The sequence below is a fragment of the Anguilla anguilla genome, chromosome 16 (genome assembly GCF_013347855.1).
Source record: "Anguilla anguilla isolate fAngAng1 chromosome 16, fAngAng1.pri, whole genome shotgun sequence".
Taxonomy (NCBI): Eukaryota; Metazoa; Chordata; class Actinopteri; order Anguilliformes; family Anguillidae; genus Anguilla; species Anguilla anguilla.
In genome coordinates, this window is record NC_049216.1 from 33,513,602 (window position 1) to 33,536,574 (window position 22,973).

General features: G+C 50.4%; 1 protein-coding gene across 1 annotated transcript in view; it reads right to left on the minus strand.

Annotated features, from left to right (window-relative positions):
* LOC118215763 (tumor protein p53-inducible protein 11-like) overlaps nucleotides 1–22,973 on the minus strand; it is a 55,809-nt gene that overhangs the window by 4,649 nt on the left and 28,187 nt on the right. The window contains exons 3-5 of the mRNA XM_035396746.1: nucleotides 10,138–10,351; nucleotides 2,393–2,451; nucleotides 1,007–1,055 (exon numbers count right to left, since the gene is read on the minus strand). Coding sequence (XP_035252637.1) covers nucleotides 1,007–1,055; nucleotides 2,393–2,451; nucleotides 10,138–10,266 — 237 coding nt within the window. The 5' untranslated portion in view covers nucleotides 10,267–10,351. The remainder of the gene's footprint in view (nucleotides 1–1,006; nucleotides 1,056–2,392; nucleotides 2,452–10,137; nucleotides 10,352–22,973) is intronic.

The window sequence follows — 22,973 nt, forward strand, 5'->3', positions numbered from 1 at the left end:
ACCCCATTTTTACGATTCCCTCGCTTTCTTTGTCCCAGTTTGGAGCGCTACACGCAACACCAGCACAATATCACAACGGCACACAAAGAGCCTCAGCCGTTTGAGGCAGACAGAAGCACATATGATAAATATCACATATACACACACGCATTACATAAATTACACGTAATGGGAGCACGGACCGTCGTACGGGCAATCACTGCCCAATCACGCTCAAGCTTTCAGCACTCACAGCCTCTACCAATCAATTCAGGAGAGAGCAGACAAGCACGGGCTCTCCACCCAAAGCATGTGATGTCACCACTGCCCCTTATGACATCACAGTCAACAAGTCAAGCCCACGAGACAGATATGAGCAAGATGCTTCCTGAGCCGTCTGACGGGGGAAGTTTCATTTTATTTTCCGTCTTTATTTCACACATCATTTTACTATGTTACTTCAAGACATTTTTACATGGTACCTGAAGTAAAGTTGTCGAGCTTTAGTGCTTCTTGCAGATAATTGACGGGCCCTTAACTAAGCAACAGAGCCGGCACTTTCTGGCAGGCCAAACAGCCTCCATAAAGACTGTTATAAAATGTCGGTTTGCTCCTAATATCCCAACGAGATCAGTACGCTTATACATACTTATCTAGATATTAACATTCTGGAAAGGTCCACAGTTCTGTCTCATGAAGCCAGTTCTAATATGCTAAATAATTGGATGATGCCTATCTCTTGTATTAAAAAAACGTCCTTTGAAATTACTAGTCATCTACTGTCAGATCACCGCAAGAAAAAAAATTATCATTATTATTATCATTACTGTGAAATGACTATTTGATTAAAAGACACCGTGACAAACAAAGAAACGCAAACGTCACGGTGAATTCCCGTTATGGTTTCACACGCTGACATAACACAGACACAAACACAGACTCCCCCCTGACAGCCAGTCATTCATTCATTCATAAGTCATTCATTCATAAGTTTTATTCGCGGGTTTATTTCACGCGCAGGACTCACCATTACCGCCATGCTGGTGAAGAGGATCGCCGACACCAGGATCCAGACCCTGCAACCGAAGAAAAGGTGCACTTCCGGTTAGCGGACACCACCAGCGGAACACCGCCCTCAGGCTCAGACTCAAGCTCTGATCTTCTTGATCACATGACGAAAGTTCTCATGAAGAAACAGCGTTGGATACAAACCCAAGGTTATAAACCCATAATGCTTTGCATTGGTAAATTCTAAAAAAAGTAACAGTTATTTGCTGTTCCATCACATTTTTTTTTTTGGCAGGGACAAGGTTTATGCACAACACCAAAGATATGCCAATACAGAATAGGGGCGAGGGTCAGATATTATATAAATGTAGAATATATATAACAGAGATCTTCACCTGCTCTAAACGTGCTCTTTTCAAACAAACACTTTTGTGTGCGGGGTCGCCGAAAAACACTCATTCATTCATGTATCCACAGTCGTCTTGACGACCGCAACACTCTCCTGTCTGGGCATCAGCTCCAAATCCCTCCACAAACCGCAGACAATCCAAAAACAAACCTCCAACTGGCTCCCAATTAAACAACGGATGGACTGTAAAGATCCTCCGGCTGGCCTTCAAAGCCCTACGTAATCTCCCCCCATCCTGCCTTTCTGAACTCCTCCATCCCTAAAAACCTCTCCCCCCCCCCCCCCCCCCCGGGTCCCTCAGGTGCCCCACTGCAAGTCTCCTCCTGGCCCCATCGTCAAACCTCTGCAGCTTTGGTGACAGAGCCTTCTCTCATATTCCACCCAGACTCCAAAACTCACTTCCCCCATCTGTCCCGAAACTCAGACTCACCCCACCCCCCCCCCCTTCACCTCCCGTCTCAAAACCCATCTATTCAAAATTGGATATAATTAAAATCCCCCCCCCCCCCGCAAATCTCCCTGCCCCCCCATCCTCACACTCCCACACACCCACGCCAATCTTTCTCTCTGCATCTCTCACTAGCTGCCTTAACTATATCTTACTGCTGTATTGTCTCATTGCTGCACTTGTACTTTCTGTTTTGCATTATCTAGTTTTCATTATGTATATTGCAAAGTGTCTTGAGGTTGAGAAAAAGCAGTATATAAATAAAATACATAAATCTATCATAATCTATTATTATGATTATTATTATTATTATTACAATCCCCTGTCCTGGCTGCAGCACACGTCCTTTATGAATATCGATTCAGAGGGATTAGACTAGGATTGGACGATTATTTGGGGCTAAAGTAAGACACCTGGACAGAAAAAGTTGCATGTTTGAGTTCAGTGGCTCATCAAGGCATTACTCAAACACCGCTTGCTGGAGACAAACGAACCTCCACGCGGCACATTGCACTTCTCCCCACGGCCAGTAGGTGGCACTCTCTTACCTGAGGCCCACGGGTTCCCTCACAGCAAATTTGATCTCATTTCCCAGCATCTGGCTGATCTGCAAGAAGCAGAGAGAGAACATCTTCAGCATTACTTATTACACATTTATTACACAGTTATTACGAAGCCATTTACGTAGTTATAACACAGTTATTAAGAAGCACATTTACACAGCGTATAATCAAACAAAAGAAAAGGGAACTTGTTAATGCGTTAGACTAGAATAAGAGAGAGATGGCCCACAGTGCTCAGTCCCCTGATTGCATTAGTGCAACAGTAAACAAGAATATCTGAGACACCTATAATTCCAGATGGGGTGTTAAATACAGTGACTGAGGGTGTTTTTTTTAATTAGTCCTTATTTTAATCTCCCGTGGAGTCGAGCACAAGGCACATTAAGCTTCTGCTTCAGAAGATGCTGGTGTATAAATGAGGAACTATATTTAACTTTAAATTTAATTTAAGTAAAAAAAAAAATTTTTTTTAATTAGCTGCGCAGTGTAGGCATGATAAATGTCCCTGCCAAATAGAAAGAAACGGAAGGTATAAAACTCAGGAGTAAGGTACAGAGCCGAGGGAGTAAGCTAAGGGCAGGTTTCTGTTTTCAACCCAGCACTATAATACCTGATTCTACTCATCAAGCTCCTGACTGAAGACCCATGATCAGTTCATTAGTAGACTCAGGTGCTGTAGTGCTGGGGCTAAAACAAAAAACCTGCACTCACTCTGGCTGTTTTTGGGTAAGATTGGACACCAATGGTTTAGGTGATTTTTATGCAGGAGTTCCTTATTCTCCGGTGAAATCAGTGGTCTTCTTTGAATCACTCTCCCAAGTCAGCCTATTTGTGCTCACTTCTCCCGTGAGCCCGGAAAAGAGTTATTCCCAAAATTACAGTCAGGCTGCAGAACCCGGAAGAGTTATTCCCAAAATTACAGTCAGGCTGCAGAACCCGGAAGAGTTATTCCCAAAATTACAGTCAGGCTGCAGAACCCGGAAGAGTTATTCCCAAAATCCCAGTCAGGCTGCAAGGGAGATGGGAGCGGAATCTTCAGTTACTCCATTTTTTTTTTTTTTTAAAAGCAGAGAACTTTCAAAAGGCGGCATTAAGCTAGCAACATTAGCGTTTAGCACCCGTGCGGACGAACGCGGGGAGCGGGTAATCGCACCTCACGGATCTTCCCCCCCCGGGCCCCGTTTCTCTTCTCCCTGCTCTCGGCCACGGGCCCGCGGACTCCTCGCCTGGCGCACGTTTAAAAGCCGACCCTTTAATCTGCTCGAGCAGCCCGTCCGTCCTCGAGCCGTCATTACGGCCAAAAAGCTTTTTTACAGCGATCAGAGGCGGAGCTCTGAAGTGGTGCTCGGGGAGGCTGTGTTTGGACAGCGAAGTCACCGACGACTTGTTTTCTGGGGCGAGAGAGAGCGAGGGGAGGGGAGGGGAGCGGAGGGGGGGGGGGGGGGGGGGGGCTAATTGCGTCTGGGGAGAGCAGGCCGCTTTTCTCTGACCCTGGGTTTGCCACAGCGTGTTTCTGGAGGAAGAGGGTTTTGATTGGCAGCCAGTGAGCAGCCACACACAGGCAAGATCAAACGCACATATCTGAGATGCTTTTACTCTTCAGACGCTCGTAAAATCTTAACACAAACATGTTCATGTTTCCAAATTATGTTTTGAATATTGACAAAAATAGATTTTTTTTTTTTTTTTTTTTACTGTCAGCAATCTTCAGGAATTTTACTGGGTAAAAGTATTGTAAATCAAATATGAAACCCAGTCTCTCAGACTCTGTGCTCAGTCTCTAAGACTCTGTGCTCAGCCTCTCAGACTCTGTGCTCAGCCTCTCAGACTCTGCGCTCAGTCTCTAAGACTCAGTGCTCAGTCTCTCACACTCTGTGTTCAGTTGCTTAGATTCTGTGCACAGTTGCTCAGACTCTGTGCTCAGCCTCTCAGACTCTGCGCTCAGTCTCTAAGACTCTGTGCTCAGCCTCTCAGACTCTGCGCTCAGTCTCTAAGACTCAGTGCTCAGTCTCTCACACTCTGTGTTCAGTCTCTAAGACTCTACGCTCAGTCTCTCAGACTCTGCGCTCAGTCTCTAAGACTCTACGCTCAGTCTCGCAGACTCTGTGTTCAGTCTCTCAGACGTTTTGCCGTACTTAAAAAAAAAAAAAAAAACTTTACAGACCCCCCTTGCATGAGGAGATTAAAGATGGGGGGGGGGGGGCTGTTTATCAGGGGAACAGGAACAGCTAATCAAGAGGGCCCAACTGCCACCAGGAAACAATAAAAGAAAGAGGAAGAGTGCAGTCAAGGGCGTTGAGGAGAGGACAAACAGTGCACACGCATCCCCACTGCTGCCAAACAGTCTTCTTCTGGAGAGACCGGACCTCACAAGCAAAATGGCTACAGGAAAAACATGCTTTCTGAGGTAAACAGAACACCCTTTCTGAGTGGAGAGGAAACAATGCCTTCTCCAGACTTCCTCCGCGCAGCAACTTCATCTCAAAAACACGTGGGATTTCCGGGTGGTGGTGCAGACTGAAGGCTCGCCACGACGGTCTGAGATTTCCAAGCCCATAAAACAGCTTAATCCTGGTCCAGGAAGAGCGGCACTGTCGGCGGGACCAGAGAACAGCGCTACGTACAGCACACTTACACGGACCGGAGGAGTCATCTCACAGACCGAAACAAGACACCTAACCCCTAACTGCTCCCAACGAGCTGATTGGTACCTTAACATGGCAGCCTTTCACCGTCGGTGTGTGAGTGTGAGTGTGTGAGTGTGTGTGTGTGTGAGTGTGTGAGTGTGTGTGAGTGTGTGTGTGTGTGAGTGTGTGTGTGTGTCAGTGTGTGAGTGTGTGAGTGTGTGAGTGTGTGTGTGTGTGTGTGTGTGAGTGTGTGAGTGTGTGTGTGTGTGTGTGTGTGTGAGTGTGTGAGTGTGTGTGTGTGTGAGTGTGTGAGTGTGTGAGTGTGTGAGTGTGTGTGAGTGTGTGAGTGTGTGAGTGTGTGTGAGTGTGTGAGTGTGTGAGTGTGTGTGAGTGTGTGAGTGTGTGAGTGTGTGTGTGAATGGGTGAATGAGAGGCATCGACTGTAAAGCACTTTGGATAAAAGCGCTATATAAATGCAGTCCATTTAGCGTTTACCAAACAGGCTCTCCTCCCTGGCCTGAGCACACTGGTTTACCGGAGACTCTACACAGATAATCAGGGCTGTGGAGTCCACAATCCACCTCAAACAGACATCAGTGTGTGCAGAGGACAGGCAGGATGTTAGAGCCAAGAGAGAGAGAGAAAGAGAGAGAATAGCTGAAACGAAGACATGCAGAGAGGTGCAGAAGGAGAATGGTAGAAATAGAAAGAGGGATAAAGAGAGAGGTAGATAGCAAGAGAAAGAAAGAAAATGAGAGAGAGAGAGAATAGCTGAAACGGACGCATGGAGAGAGGTGCAGAAAGAGAATGGTAGAAATAGAAAGAGAGATAAAGAGAGGTAGATGGAAAGAGAGAGAGAGAGAGAAAGAGAGAGAGAGAGTTCCTGTTTGACACTAGTCAAGATGCAGTGGAGTCTCTCTCTCCCAGAGGGATGAGTGACTCCTCTCTTCTCTCTTTCAGCAGGAGGAAAGCGGGACTGTTCCCCTCTCCCGTCCTGGAGGAGCTGGGGGCCGCCAGTGCAGGAAAGGTGACTGGGGACGTGTGCTTCCTCCTTTTGTTTTTAGGGAACAATGCTGATTCATCACGTTCACTCACCACAACACAAGCACCACTGCCCCCATGGCATTCTGGGAACATGCCAAACTGCTGCCTATATTTGCCCATATTCAAATACAGTAATAACAACAACAATAATAATAATAATAATAATAATAATAAATATTATTATTATTATTATTATTATAATAGGAAATAAGTATGTTCATATACCCTCAAAACTGAAAAATATGGATTTGTGCTACAATGGAAAAAAAAACAGGTTGCTTTTTTTTGAGAGAAGTTCTTAAAAAAGAAAAAAAGAAAAAAAAGAAGGGAAGTGATGAATGAGTGCGTGTGCCCAGAGACCGCAGCCCTGGGTACGGCTAAACGGCCCCTTTCCCACCAAAAAAAACACTGATTTATAAACATGCACCACAGCAGGGCGAGCGACCCTGCCTGACTCCCAGCAAAGGGGACTACCAATCAGTGCTCCCCCCTGACCAGAGCTCTGCCCTGTCTGAGGGGAGACTCCGCCCACGCAGAGGGGAGACTCCGCCCACTCAGAGGGGAGACTCCGCCCACTCGGAGGGGAGACTCCGCCCCCCCTCTGTCCTCTCAGAGGTAAGTCTCCTCCTTCTCTGAGGGAAGTCCCCGCGCTCTCTGGGGAGATGAACAAACAGCAGGAAGTCCCCCCCCCCCCCCCCCCCCCCCCGAACCTCCCTCCGTCGCCCCGCCCCACTCCCTCGTCCCCTGAGTAGGACCTCCCACTGTCTGTGGTCTAATTATGGAGGGGAACGCGCCTTCCGTCCGCCGTGAGAATGGCGACTCTGATAAACGAGAGAAACAGGGTCTGACAGCGGCTGACCTGTGGGGGCGGAGGTGCGGGGGTTAGGAATCTTTCCAGCGGGTTAAAACAGGCCCCTGGAGGGGCTGGGGCTGGGGAGGGGGGGGTAGTTCCCTTCATACATCCTGAGCTTTATCGACATCAGACATCGTACAATTCCACATGCCGTAACACCAGTTCCCACAGCCGACTCCGTACCACGCATGTGTATCCTGCACTGCTGCGGCTAATTCTTACTGAAGTGAGCCCGGGTCCGAGTGCATTTCCCTCTGAACCGCAGTCAGATTTTAGCATTCAACTGCACTGAACAGTTTTTCCATGCCAACCCCGTCTTTTATTCTGAAAAAAAACACAAGGACAGGAAAATGCCTCCCCTGTCAGGAGCATTTGTCCCTTCTGTTCTCTCACAGGGGGAGATAGCGAGCGCTCCTCCACTCTTCTCTGATGAATGGCCTTCTTAACGTCGCGCACCAGCAGGTCTCATAATGGTGTTTACCTGCCGCGGCGTCCAATATTCCAGTGATGGATGACTCAGCTCCGACACTGACCGGGGGAAGGAGCCGGATAAAGACACGCTTCTGAGGGAGTCTGAGACACTGAGCACAGAGTCTGAGACACTGAGCACAGAGTCTGAGACTGAGCCTGAGACACTGAGCACAGAGTCTGAGACACTGAGCACAGAGTCTGAGACTGAGCCTGAGACACTGAGCACAGAGTCTGAGACACTGAGCACAGAGTCTGAGAGACTGAGCACGGAGTCTGAGACTGAGCACAGAGTCTGAGAGACTGAGCACGGAGTCTGAGACTGAGCACAGAGTCTGGGACACTGAGCACAGAGTCTGAGAGACTGAGCACGGAGTCTGAGACTGAGCACAGAGTCTGGGACACTGAGCACAGAGTCTGAGACTGTGTGCAGAGTCTGAGACTGAGCCTGAAAGACTGAGCACGGAGTCTGAGACTGAGCCTGAGAGACTGAGCACAGAGTCTGAGACTGAGCGCAGAGTATGAGACACTGAGCGCAGAGTCTGAGACTGAACGCAGAGTCTGAGACACTGAGCACAGAGTCTGAGACACTGAGCACGGAGTCTGAGACTGAGCGCAGAGTCTGAGACACTGAGCACGGAGTCTGAGACTGAGCGCAGAGTCTGGGACACTGAGCACAGAGTCTGAGAGACTGAGCACGGAGTCTGAGACTGAGCACAGAGTCTGGGACACTGAGCACAGAGTCTGAGACTGTGTGCAGAGTCTGAGACTGAGCCTGAAAGACTGAGCACGGAGTCTGAGACTGAGCCTGAGAGACTGAGCACAGAGTCTGAGACTGAGCGCAGAGTATGAGACACTGAGCGCAGAGTCTGAGACTGAACGCAGAGTCTGAGACACTGAGCACAGAGTCTGAGACACTGAGCACGGAGTCTGAGACTGAGCGCAGAGTCTGAGACACTGAGCACGGAGTCTGAGACTGAGCGCAGAGTCTGAGACACTGAGCACAGAGTCTGAGACAGCGCAGAGTCTGAGACACTGAGTACAGAGTCTGAGAGACTGAAGGCAGAGTCTTAGAGACTGAGCGCAGAGTCTGAGACACTGAGCACAGAGTCTGAGACTGAGCGCAGAGTCTGAGACACTGATTACAGAGTCTGAGAGACTGAAGGCAGAGTCTTAGAGACTGAGCGCAGAGTCTGAGACACTGAGCACAGAGTCTGAGACTGAGCGCAGAGTCTGAGACACTGATTACAGAGTCTGAGAGACTGAAGGCAGAGTCGGAGAGACTGAGCACAGAGTCTGAGAGTACAGCCTGGGCACAGAGATCTGAGAGACTGAGCTCCTTGATTTGCATGCCAACAGTAAGTTGTGATCGACCGGATGTCTTGTAATAACGGGGGGGAAAAGTAAACGCTAGAACAACATCTCAGTTCCACCTGCCTGCACAGGGGCTTCTATTTAAAGCCATGGTTATTGGCTCAACCCGTCTTTTAAAACATATCCGATCTTGGCAGGCCTTCAGTTCCCACAAAGACCTGCCTCGTTCAAATAATACATTCATGTACAGCAACAGGATTACTGTCTTCTGGGGACTCACCGCATATTGGATTTTCATAGATGCTATTTTTTTTAAATCACATTTCTCATGCGGTAAGCACATTACCTTTACACGAAAGACGGTTTGAGAGTGTGTTGAGACACTGAAAGGCATGCTGGGAAGCTCATCTCCTGGCGTTTCGGGACTTGTTTAGCGGGCTGCGTTTTGGCTAAATGAAGGTACAGTAAATTGGGTACGCGCCCGTACATTTATCATGTGCGGCCGTATAGACCTGTTGCTAAGAGACCAGCTCAGCGGGAGGGCCAGGGAGTACATCTTTGCCATTTGGCGGTAATACAGCAAACCTCACGAACGCGCCGACACCGTACACAAAACCAGGATTACTAGCGCACAACGTAAAATCTAACGCATTTATTTATTTATCTATTCGTTTTTTTTTGTTTGTTTTTTGAGGTTATATTACCTCCCGTACAAGTTGGGAAAAAAAAACTTCTATTTCAACATGAAAGCGGACCACAACAGCAAGCTGCTGCAAAACAAATTTATCATCAGGCAGACCAGTTGTTGAAATAAATATGTACAAACACAACTATTGATCATCTTCTGACGGCTGGTGTTAGTTTGGCCGTCCAACCAGACCTCAAGTGCTGCTGGGGACTCTGTTCCAGTGTGTGGATGGGCCCCACAGTCTGGTATCTGTTAAGCTCCGTTCCAGTGTGTGGATGGGCCCCATAGTCTGGTATCTGTTAAGGCTCTGCTCCAGTGTGTGGATGGGCCCCATAGTCTGGTATCTGTTAAGGCTCTGTTCCAGTGTGTGGACGGGCCCCATGGTCTGGTATCTGTTAAGGCTCTGCTCCAGTGTGTGGATGGGCCCCATGGTCTGGTATCTGTTAAGGCTCTGTTCCAGTGTGTGGATTGGCCCCATGGTCTGGTATCTGTTAAGGCTCTGTTCCAGTGTGTGGATTGGCCCCATGGTCTGGTATCTGTTAAGGCTCTGCTCCAGTGTGTGGACGGGCCCCACGATTTGTGATCTACTTACTCTACCCAATCAAAAGTTAATCATGATGATGAGAAAGGAAGGCGAGAAGGTGAGGAGATGCATCAGAAAAATAAAAGCAGACCACAGGCTGTGTGGCACTGCAGGAGAGGAAGCGCGCCCTATGACACCACAACTCCAACTGACCTTTGACCTGTGCACCTCGCCATCGTCATCCTCGCCGCCGACGCCCAGGATCTTGCGGGTCTTCAGACGGCTGATCAGGTCCGTCTGGCTGTGCTTCTTCATGAGGGGGGGGTGCGGTTTGGAGGCCATGTTAGAGAGGTGGGGGGGCGGGGGGTTGGGGGAAACCAGGGCCAGGGGTGAGGGATGGGGGGAGGCAGGTCAAGACTCACCCAACCTGCAGGAGAGAGGGAGGAATACGTCAGAATGAGCCCTACGTTAGACCTGAGTAACAAACCCAAAACCCACCCCTACGCAGCGCCTGCCCCCAAAAAAAGAAAAAAACCAATAATAATGTCCAACCGCCACACTCAACCAAAACATATCTCAATCTCTTTTTCATTTACCACATGAACAGAGACAGAGTGAGATATATATAGAGCGCGAGAGAGAGGGAGAAGGAGGGGGAGAGAGAAAGAGAGAGGGAGAAGGAGAGAGAGAGGGAGAGAAGGAGAGGGTGAGAGGGGGAGGAGAGGGATAAGGACAGAGAGAAACGGAGAAGGAGAGGGAGGAGACAGAGATAGAGGGTGAGATGGGTGAGAGAGGGAGATAGAGGGAGAGAGGGGGAGAGGGAAAGAGAGAAAGAGAGGGAGAAGGAGAGGGTGAGAGAGGGAGAGAGAGAGCAGGGTGTGTTGTTGAGGGGATGTGCAGGCTGCCGTTACCCTGGAGCGTGAGAGGGGAGGGGTGCGCGCATGACTCAGATCAAAACGTTGGGAAATCTCCAGCACTTGCGTCTGAATGTTTAAACTGCCGCAGCACACAGCGGGACCCAGCGAAACGCAGACACCTTGTCTGCAATTCACACACGTCCTGCCCGTCTTCAGACGAGACGTGTGAGAACAGAAACTCATCAGTAATTCAGAAAACACGCACTTTTACAGCAACTGGAAAAAAAAAAAAACATTTCTGCAGACTCCTCATAACAAGTACAACAGTTGTCATTTATTGTTAAGAGAAAACTGCGAAGAAATCGCTCGAAGGTCTCGTTCTAAGTCGAGATTTCCCGCGAGCCCTCATCTGCATTTCGGACTCGATCCTCACACCCCTCCTCGTTATCCATCCGCAATTTGCAGAAGACCTCTGGGACTGAGTCAGAGCAGCAGCATCGCGCAGATCCAAGGCCCTTTCACAGCTCGCTAATTAGGAGACACGGCTTCGCCGGTTCCAACGGCTGGTTCGCCCGGGGGGGGGGGGGGGGGGGGGGGGGAGAGGGGGGAGCAGGACGATGCAAAGATTAGCCATTCCGTGAGACTCACGTCAGTCGCGTTATCTTACGTCGCTCCGTGAGTCACCTGCGAAACCGTTTTAATCTTGTACAGGAAACGAGGCCTGGAGATAACGTTTCCGCCAACAGCCCCGCTGCCCAAACATGGCAGCTGTGATACAGAACGTACTCCACCGTTCACACACTGCAGAGAAAACACGAAAAAACAAAAAAAAAAAACCAAAGCTTCTGTCTTCGACCAAAGCACAGCGTGTGATTTCTACAGCGGAGAAACACCGCGTTAGACCGACACAGCCAGCCGGGAGCTCGGAAGTATTCAGGAATATTGTGGTTGACCCGTTTTCTACAATTAACACCACAAGCAATAACTTTGGACGGCTATCAAACCGTAATGATTTTTCTTCTGCGAACGTAATTGCTTTGCGGTCACGCTGTGCCAGAGTGTCTTTAAAATGATGTGTAGTCGCAAGGAAAAGCAATCGATTAAACGCGGCCGAGTTCAGTTTACCACCACAGTGCAAACGCTGAAGTGAGATATTTACATTCCATAACAAATACTAATAGGATGAATGTTGAACATTAACCAGTAACTGTGGAGCTGGGCTAGGCTGCGTGTCAGTCACGGTTCAAAGCCAATCAAATCAGACATAGTGGGAGGGGTTTCCTCAAAGGAAACTCCCGGAGGCAGGTACTGCACGTGTGGTTATAATGCAGAAACATGATACAACATGGTGCTCAGCTTTGTGTGGGAAATATTTCTGTACAAAACACTGCTGGTAAAAAGAAAATGCACAAAAAAACCAGCCTGAGTGAAGCACGGTAGTTGGGTGTAATGATAGAAGTACATCCCATAATATGTGGAGCTACTGGGTGCCGTCAATCACTGACTTGACAGCATAAGAATTTCTCCTCTGCGATAACTTTGTGTTTCTCGAAGCCGCACTCTCCCACCATCGATCGCTGCCACGCCAGTAATGCTAATGGATTTCCTAACAAACGCGCGCACAATGCTAACATAATGCTGCTCAGACAGCCTGGTTTTGTACTAGCGTACACATAGCGCTAACATCGTGCTGCTCAGACAGCCTGGATTTATACTAGCATACACATAACGCTAACATCGTGCTGCTCAGACAGCCCGGATTTATACTAGCATACACATAGCGCTAACATTGTGCTGCTCAGACAGCCTGGATTTATACTAGCATACACATAACGCTAACATCGTGCTGCTCAGACAGCCCGGATTTATACTAGCATACACATAGCGCTAACATTGTGCTGCTCAGACAGTCTGGTTTTATACTAGCGCGCGCACAGCGCTAACATCGCGCTGCTCAGACAGCCCGGATTTATACTAGCATACACATAGCGCTAACATTGTGCTGCTCAGACAGCCCGGATTTATACTAGCATACACATAGCGCTAACATTGTGCTGCTCAGACAGCCCGGATTTATACTAGCATACACATAGCGCTAACATTGTGCTGCTCAGACAGCCTGGATTTATACTAGCATACACATAGCGCTAACATCGTGCTGCTCAGACAGCCCGGATTTATACTAGCATACACATAGCGCTAACATTGTGCTGCTCAGACAGCCTGGATTTATACTAGCATACACATAGCGCTAACATCGCGCTGCTCAGACAGCCTGGTTTTGTGGCGGTAACATCGTGCTGCTGAGACAGCCTGGTTTTATACTAGCATACACATAACGCTAACATTACGCTCAGACAGCCTGGTTTTATAGAAGTGTGAACATAGCGCGAACATCGCGCTGCTCAGACAGCCTGGTTTTGTAGCGCTAACATCGCACTGCTCAGACAGCCTGGTTTTATACTAGCGTGCGCACAGCGCTAACGTCGTGCTGCTCAGACAGCCCGGTTTTATACTAGCGTGCGCACAGCGCTAACATCGCGCTGCTCAGACAGCCTGGTTTTATACTAGCATGCGCACAGCGCTAACATCGCGCTGCTCAGACAGCCTGGTTTTATACTAGCGTGCGCACAGCGCTAACATCGCGCTGCTCAGACAGCCTGGTTTTATACTAGCGTGCGCACAGCGCTAACATCGCGCTGCTCAGACAGCCTGGTTTTGTGGCGGTAACATCGCGCTGCTCAGACAGCCCGGTTTTGTACTAGCGCGCGCACAGCGCTAACATCATCCTCAGACAGCCTGGTTTCGTGATTTCGGAACAGCTGTTCCCGACATGCATAAACATGGCCGCGGGGCACCAGGTCTACCTGCCGCTCAATTATTTACGGTGCGGCAGGTGGGCAGGTGTGCGGCAGGGGCCCCGCGTGGCACCAGCATCGGCGCTGGCACAGAACCAGCGGGCAAAGCTGTTAGCGGCGGCTCACCAGCGGGCACCAGCGCCAGGCACGCTGCCAGCCAAAGGGATGGGCTCAGATGGGCAGGGTGAGAACAGACCCACTCACTGACTGTGGAAAGCCTGGGTTTTTACAATAATGACAACAATAATAAGAGTAATAGTGAACTGCGTCTACAATGCAGCAGTTGAATGTATAAAAAAAGGGACCAAAAAAAAAAACTTTAAAAAAATTGTAAATTTAATAAAATAGATTAAACTTAACGATGAGTCGCTCCAGTCTCTATCTTATATAAACTTTTAGGGATGGTGCTCAGTTTGGACGTTATGGTATCGACTTCAGCCAACTGGAAAAAACCACCTCAATGTGACTACAAAACACCTAGTATGCCTGTCCAAATGCATTAATATCTGTCACAGAATGTTCTGGGCACTTCTTACAGCACGGAGCACAAACTCCACTCCTGAGGGGGGGGGGAGGGTGTGGGTGGGTGAGGTGGGGGGGGGGGGGCAGTGTCCGCAGGGCTTTCCCGCCTTTCTGGGCACAGGAAGTCGCTAACGGGTTGGCTAAAGAGTCGACTCGAGCTGTTTCCAAGTTTGAAACTGTCCACTGCCCGAAAGGAGGCCACAAAAAAACTAAATGGAAACCCCCCCCCAGCGGGACCGGAGTTTAAGACCCCTGTCTTCGCAGCGAGTGGGATTTATGAGTAAACGGCTGACCCGCCGACCCCCCCAGCCCCCCCACCCCGTCTGTTTGACATTTATATGGGTCGCCCAGGGAAGACGGGAGAGTGCGGCGGGAAGCCCGGGGCCCGTGAGAAATGGCCGCCGTCGTCGCCGCCATCGCGGCCGCTCCGTCTGCGGCACATATGCGCTCTCTCTCCCCCGCGCCCGTCCCTCTCGCCACCGAGTCCAGTCGACCCGCAAGCCGTGGCATGCCAGCAGACGGAGCCGGCGGCTCCATCCGATACGCGCTCCCGCGGGGGGAGGGGGGGGGAGGGGGCGGGGGGCTCTGTTCCACGGGCAGGAGCGGGCCGCTTAACAAAACGAGCTCTTGACGACGCCGGAAGGCTACGAGACCGCGATATTTCCGGCACCGGGCCGCCGCTGAGATCTGTCGCGACCGGAGAACCGGCTCTCGCAAAAAAAAAAAAAAAAGAAGTAAAGAAAGACGGACAAAGAAAAGAGAAAGAGAGATAAAACGCAGGGACCATTCACAGCTGTCAAAAATCAGAAACCACCGAATGGAGGAAAAAAAAAAGAGAGACAAACAAACAAACAGAAATTGAACTGTGTCAGTAAACAGAGCACACGCAGGCTTCAAAATCGCTGTCATTACAGGACACAGACACAAAGCCATTCCAATCCCTCGCTCACGCTGTGAACCGCCAGCAGATGACACTTGTCTGACAGCAAACAGAGATGACTTGTTTGGCCTTCTCCCTTTCGGTGTCGAGACAAAAAAAGTACACAGGGATGCGATGCATTGTGGGCCACGCATTCAAACCGCCTTGAGGGACCCACAGCAAATCAATCCAGCAGCCTCTCCTGCCGTCCTGGAGTGGAGTGAACTGTACAGACAGTCGCAGCAGGACCCGTTTGACGCGATGTGATGTGGTGTGGCGGCAGCGCCAGAACTGGAGAAAATCTGCCACTTCGCTCAGCGACGCCAACTTCTCCAGCTGGTCGGCATGCGGGTGACAAGCAGAATGAAAAGCGCATTCATCCCAACAAGAGCAGCCAAGCCCCGGCGTTCTCCAGCCACACACTGCGAGCCTGAACTCCACAGCCACACACTGCTAGCCTGAACTCCACAGCCACACACTGCCAGCCTGAACTCCACAGCCACCCACTGTGTGCGTTACAACCATCGCACGACGGCCAATCGGTGGGCAGCGGGTCCCAGTGATGTCACAGACACGGCTAGAGCTGACACAGAATGGAATCTGGTGCACAGGGTAGTCCAGTAGGATTCAGATGCAGAGGGTGTTGGGCAGTTCTGCAGGATTTGGACACAGAGCGTGTTGGGTGGTTGTGCAGGATTTGGACACAGAGCGTGTTGGGTGGTTGTGCAGGATTTGGACACAGAGCGTGTTGGGTGGTTGTTCACGATTTGGACCGAGAAAAACCCCTTTTTTCTTTACACAAATCACTGTCTCCCCTCTTTCTCTTTGGGTTTCTCCCTCTCTCCCTCCCCCTCTCTCTCTCTCATGCACAATCACACACAGCAGTCTGTGTAAAGAGACAGCATCTCACTGAGGGTCTCGTAACCAGCTCGATAAAGACTTCATAACGAGGCGAAAGGGACAGAGGATCAGGGCTGAAGAGGGAACTCCGTAAACCCTCACCCAGCGTGTGCACTGCTGTTCTCCTCCAGCCTGACCTCGTCTTTAAAACAAAAAAATGTACCTGGCCGCTTCCATCTGCCTCCAGCGAACTACCGAGCAAGAGAGGGGGGAAAAAAGAAAGAAAGAAAGAAAAAAAACCGCCAACACAAACCTCACTTGTCTCTCGCCGAGCTTCCAAAATGGCACCGGGGTGTGAAAATGGCAGCCGTCACGACGACTGGCGAACGGGGCGCGCAGGGGAACGGCGAGAGGCGAAGCCGCGAGACCACTTCCCACCGCGGGCGGCGCGAAAAAAGGGGTCGGCCTTCCGGAGTCGTGACTCCCGCCCGGTGCCATCGGGGAAGAAGGAATTAAAGCCAGGTAACCGCCTGCCCTTTAGCTAATGAGACCCGGGCCCTGTCACTTAGCATTTAGACGGCGGTCGTTACGACGCCGCCCCCCCCCCCCCCCCCATTCAAATCTCAGCTCCCCAGCGCCTCGTGCTCCTCGTCTGATACAGTTGCCAGGCAACCTCCCCCCCCCCATGGCGCCCCTGCCATCGCGCACCTTTCGTGCTACCGAGGGTCCGTTTCGGCGGTAATGCCTCAGCGAGGCCGGCTTTCCCGCTCTTTTACGATTCCCGCCGCGCCGCGCCGCGCGGTGCTCGACGCTAACTTCCATAACCGCAGACCGCACCGCCGGGGCGGCCGTTTCCATGAGATTGGATCGCTTGGTCTCGTTCTTTTTCTCTTTTTTTTTAGGGGGCTAAATGGCTTCAGTTTTGTAGGGGGATGGGGAGGGAGGGGGCGGTTTTAAGGGCAACAAGCAGCAATGTGCTGGGAAATGAAAGGATATAAATGAAATATGCATGGTGCAGCTGGACAGACAACCAATCAGGAGGAAGCCGAAAAGCTTCAGAGCTCACAGTAAATCAAACTACAGGTGTCTGATGCCAGAACATAAATGAGTTCAAAATGATGTGCCTGATTCAGCATCACCTGGGCACTGGAACACCGGGTTAAACAGGACGGAGGGGGTCTGGCTGCTGGGAGTACTGTACCTCCCACAGGTAAACGCAGGTTAAAATGGGGGTGCAGGACACCCCTCAGTGACTGGGGTACTGATGTCCGGGCGTTCGCTCGGCTGGGACATGGTGTGAGCGCCGCAGCGGCGGAGAGCAGCTCCTCCGCAAAGACCTGGCTCATGGACAACAACCAACATCGCCACGGTAACGCTCACCTGAGCGAGTCAGAGCTCGGCACGGTCATGCCTCCCCAAATTCCACACCTGCGTGACTCAGAGCAGATCCACACCTGAGCTACACCCAGCAGATCCACACCTGAGCTACATCCAGCAAATCCACACCTGAGTTACACCCAGCAAATCCACATCTGAGTTACACCCAGCAAATCCACATCTGAGTTCCAGAACACTGACTTCGAATTTGGAATAAACATTTTTTAAATCCTACTCTTCAAAGGGTTAAACTCATAAAATATGTTTCCGGTCCTGTCAGCAGGCCAGAGGGGCAGGCTGTGGAAATGAATGCAGATATTACACACATACCACACTGATAAGGGGTGGTATTTTTTGTCGTTTTCTGGTTGGTGCATGGAACAGTTTCAGCAGTGGAGGAAGAGACCCTTATGGTGCTCAACTGCAGGCCTGATGCAGTGCAGCGGATATTCTAGCTTGTGGGTAAATGAGGAGCCTAGATGGACTGAATGGCCTGCTCTCCTCATTGTGTATTCATATGTTCTTGTGACTGTTGGAAAACTGAGGCCTGAGAAGGTCTGGAGACACAGTTTTACAGACAGACTCGGCCAACCGTAGAGTACAGGCTGAGCTCCCACCATCGTGCCAGAGCTGCACCTTCTTATCATCATTTCCCAATACTGCACACACACCAACACACACACATGTGCACATGCATGCACACACATCAACACACACACACATGCGCACACACACACAGACACACATGCACACACACCAACACACACACACATGCACACACACACAGACACACATGCACACACACCAACACACACACACGTGCACACGCACGCACACACACACACGCACACACAGCAACACACACGCACGCACAACAGCTACACACACACACACACACAGATCAGACCCTATGGGACACTGACCACACACATCGACCAAAAAAAAAAACAAATAAAAGACCAGAAAATCCCCCTCTCTGAAAATAGGTCTCCATTAATGTTTCATTTTCTGGCTGTTCACATAAGCCAGCAGCCGTGCGGCCTGCCCAGCGCTCCCCACCACGGCCCCGATGCCCAAGATCTCTCCACTCAAAACCACAGTGGATTGGCTCATTACTGTACCCCTTTGATCTCCTCATTTTCCCCCTTCGTCTACGTCTGAACGAGCAGGTGTCTGACCTGTCAGCGCCAAGGACTCCGCTGAGAGTCTAATTAAGAGGACAGGAACGCGCCCACCCCCCCTCGAATGCCCCCACCGCTTACCCCCCACCCCCCACCCCCGCCCGCCCGCCCCACCCCCGCAGCACGCCTTCCCAGAAGCCCCTGTTCTGCCGAAAGGTGCCCCGACCGTGTCCAATCCCAGCAAATAAATGTCTGTGTTGCTACGGCTATCGCGTACCGCAACTGGAACTGTGTTTATTCTCAGCAGAACACCGGAGATCTCCCTCCCCTCCCCCCTCCCCCCTGCCAGCCCCAGGGCAGCTCATCTCCATTTATGGCTAATTTACATTAAAATGGCACCTTTCAGCTCGTTAGCACGAACGACGCTCGCACGCTAACAGCGGCGCTACCCAGTACCCCTGCCGGGGACTGTATTTACAGCCATCGCTCACACACAAGTGTGTGTGCTGTCCTCCGCTACACTTCTTGGGTAGCCTGGAAAAACAAAAAAAGTCTCATACCCTGGCTTGACCCCGAAACGGGTCAGATGTCAGCCCCGTACGTCAGAGGAGGGGGGTCCCACCCACCCGTCCTGTCCCAGCAGAGATGTGGGACGGGGGCAGAAAAACAGCAGTATGACGTGTGCTTTTTTTTTTTTTAGGTGGGTTGCCTGGCAACAGCAACCACGTGCCCGCTGGCTTTTTGACCCAGAGTAAACAGTGTGCAGGGATTTTGCCATTAAAACCCCCCCCACCCCACAACACCCCCAACTCCCCGCCTCCCTGCCCCCTCAGGAAAACGAGAGCGAGGTGGATCATGCTTGGGGTGTGGGAGTGGGCACTCTGATGTGGTGGGGAGGACCTCAGATGCCATGGCAACACTGGTAGCACCAATTATTTAGGAAAGGTCAACGCAGATCTGGGAGGAATATATGTTATGGACACACACACACACACACACACACACACACACACACACACACAATACCCAGAGACCAGGGCCTGTGTGGGCATCCGATCCGCCTCAAATCCTCAGTCTGAGCCGCTCATGAACCCTTCATACACCGGCAACATTGCTGCAGAGGAATGGCAATTTAAAACCAAAAAAAAACATCAGCCATACGTTCGGCAAAATGAAGAACCGATCAGCTATTTCATGCGATTGTTAGTTTTGGTCATCGGTGACACACTTTCATCGAAAATTCTCACGGATCTGCACGAGTCCCATCAACCTTTAGTGGAATCTAAAGGGTTAAAAAGGTTTAGCATCACGTATCGGGTCTTCTGCATGACACAAACACCGCAACAGGGTTACGGGAGCAGTTTCTATGGCGACACAGGAAGTTGCATCACATCACGGAACGCAAAGAACGGTAATAAAGAGATGGGCCAGACTGTGCTCTCTCTCTGTTCTGTACACACTGACTCCGTATCTGCGGACATCCACACAGGCACTGGAGGATGGTTCTGAATGTCCAAACATCTTTGACGTGTTCTGCTTTGGTTATGTTTGCCGGGGATGAGACAAACCAGGCCTTCGACAAAAGTTGGGCACCTGACACACTACAGAGAACACTTACTGTACGTCGCTTTGGATAAAAGCGTCTGCCAAATAAATTTAATGTAATGTAAGGTCATGTACACACATTTTTTTTTCTTCCTGTTTAAAAGCAGGCTGCCTTCAGGAGCTGTGGGGCAACAACCCATTCCCCTGCCCGCCCAGACCATCTCTTATTCAGGAGGCAGGCTTGCCGTTGCGAGGCAAGACTTCCTTTGAGGGCAGGAAATGAAGTCGCCTGGAAGAGCCCTGCAGAGCCACGTGGAGGGAGGCAGAGGCTCCAGCGCGTTTGTGCCACCAAGAGCAATTCCAGGCTCTGTCACATCGACTTACCCTGAGTGGCAGGCAATTACAGAGGCCTGAGCTGCACACTGGGAGGCAGAAACAGCTGCACACCTTCCTCTAAATATACCAGCACACACACACACACACACACACACACACACACAAACACACACACACAAACAAACACACACACACACACACACACACACACAAACAAACACACACACACACACACACACACACAAACACACACACACACACAAACAAACAAACACACAAACACACACACACACACAAACAAACACACACGCACACACAAACACACACATATGCGCAAACACAAACACACACACACACACACACACACACACACACACACAAACAATAAAGACACGCACACACACGCACACACACCAGTGATGTGCTTACGGGCACATTTCCTGCAGGGTCACAGGGACACAGCTGGTTTGCGTTCATCAGCCAGTAAAAACACAAGGAAGCAGGCAAAGAATCAAAACCACTTCAATCAATCAATCAATCAACCAATCAATCAGCCCAGTGCTGAATGAACAGCAAAAAACCTGCAGGCCTTGCAGCTCTGCAAGACCAGGCCCAAGGAAAGCCATCCTGAATGCAGGCCTATTTGGAGCTCTGGACCAATCAGAGACACCCAGCCTGTGGGAGCAGGGACCCGCGGCCCCCTCCAGGAGTCAAGGGGGGGTCACCTACAATTCAGCCGAGTCAGTTCAGGAAATTAAAACTGAAATTATAGTGGAAGCAGGGACCGCATGAGCTCTATTAAGAGTTTTAAATTCTCCATCGCAGTTTGCATCACAAGGAACATTATTCAGTCTGCACTGGGTGGGAGGCTGCAGCAGATACACTCCAACCAACGCACGCTTCCCAAAACCACTTTTAACTCTTAATGTAGAGTTGACTTTTAACTGGGCTGTCCTGGAGATGATGAAGACGGATTGAGTGCAAGTGATATGTCCCATTTTCTCCCCCAAAAAAGACAAAGGGCTCAGTCAGAGTCACATTGCCAAAAACAGTTTGGACAGAAACTAACATGCCCCCCCTCCCCCACACATCCCCCTCCCAATCTCACATCCCCCTCCCAATCAGAGGCTCCAGACCTCCAGAGTGGAAAAACTCTGCAGGGATAATGTGGCACTGTAAGTTCGGGGCACGCATAATCGCGCCATTTGAGACCTGCTCTGTGTTTTTCCAGCGTAGGGTAATGAGCGAGGAGATCCAGGTCCGTTCTGAGGAGAAGGGGGAACGCCGGCATGCCGACTCAAAGCCTGCCTCTCAAAGGCGACTCGCCGTCGGCAGGGAAACCGACCGGAAAACCCAGCGGCAGGCGGCGTCTTACGCCGTGAAAAACACGCTCACGCACGCGCACAAAACTGCCGCTACTTGGTAAATGGACTGCATTTATATAGCGCTTTTATCCAAAGCGCTTTACAATTGATGCCTCTCATTCGCCAGAGCAGTTAGGGGGTTAGTCTTGCTCAAGGACACTTCGACACGCCCAGGGCGGGGTTTGAACCGGCAACCCTCCGACTGCCAGACAATCGGTCTTACCTCCTGAGCTATGTCGCCACTTCACCGTCACTCATTCAAAACAACTTCAATCCTCTTCACAGAAAAAAAGGTAATATGAGAAAACATCACCGTGCTACGCGAAGGTGATATAAGGACACAACCACACTGCAAAACAACGGTTTTATAGAATTCTGCTGATCGGGTATGTAAGCTCACAGAAGCCTGCGTGCTCAAAAAGAATCTTTACCGTGGTGCGCTCCCTCAGTGACGTTAACATTCTACGCACGGGCTTCACTCATAAAGCTTGTGACCTTGACAATCTGGCGTCAAGGTCAAACATGGGTCAGAACGCAGTAAAAACACAAACACCTCATTTATTCCCCCAGCTTTTCTCAGGAGCAATGATGCGGCTGATTTTTCCCGATACCCCCCCCCCGCATTTTTAATTGATCGCGCTCTCTGTGTGTCAGCAGGGGGCTCTCCCCACAGAGGTATTGACCCGCTATGCTGCGTGGAAAGGGCAGCTTGAGTGGTAGTCTGGGTCTCTTGAGGACACGTGAAATCGGCAAAAAAAAAAAAAAAAAAAAAACAACAATCGAGGTAAATCATACGTGCGTTAGAATATCTCATTCTCTTTCGATTCAGGGGATGTTTGTTGCGGCGAACTGAAGTTCTTTAAACTTGAGCAGAGAGCATGAAATCGATGGAGCGCTTGTATGATAGGAGCCTCGGTCTGGCCGGCTGCCCTGTCCACAGCACAGTGAACATGGAGCTGATGCTTCCAGTCCATTCACACCCGTTAAGTCAGTTTTTTCTCGGCTGCATGCGAACAGATTTTTCCTTCTTTTTTTTTTTTCTAGAACGACAGTTCACTCGATCAGCCAATCCCGTGACACAGTGCTTCACGGTTGGCTTGGGGATCACAGCAGTTTTCAGGCCACAGCTCGAGAACAACAAGGCTCAGGTAAGGAATAAGGTATACAGGTAGGGAATAGGTTATAAGGAATACAGGTAGGGTATAGGGAGCAGGGTATAAAGATAGGGTATAGGGAGTAGAGTATACAGGTAGGGTATAGGGAGTGGAGTATACAGGTAGGGTAAAGGGAGTAAGGTATACAGGTAGGGA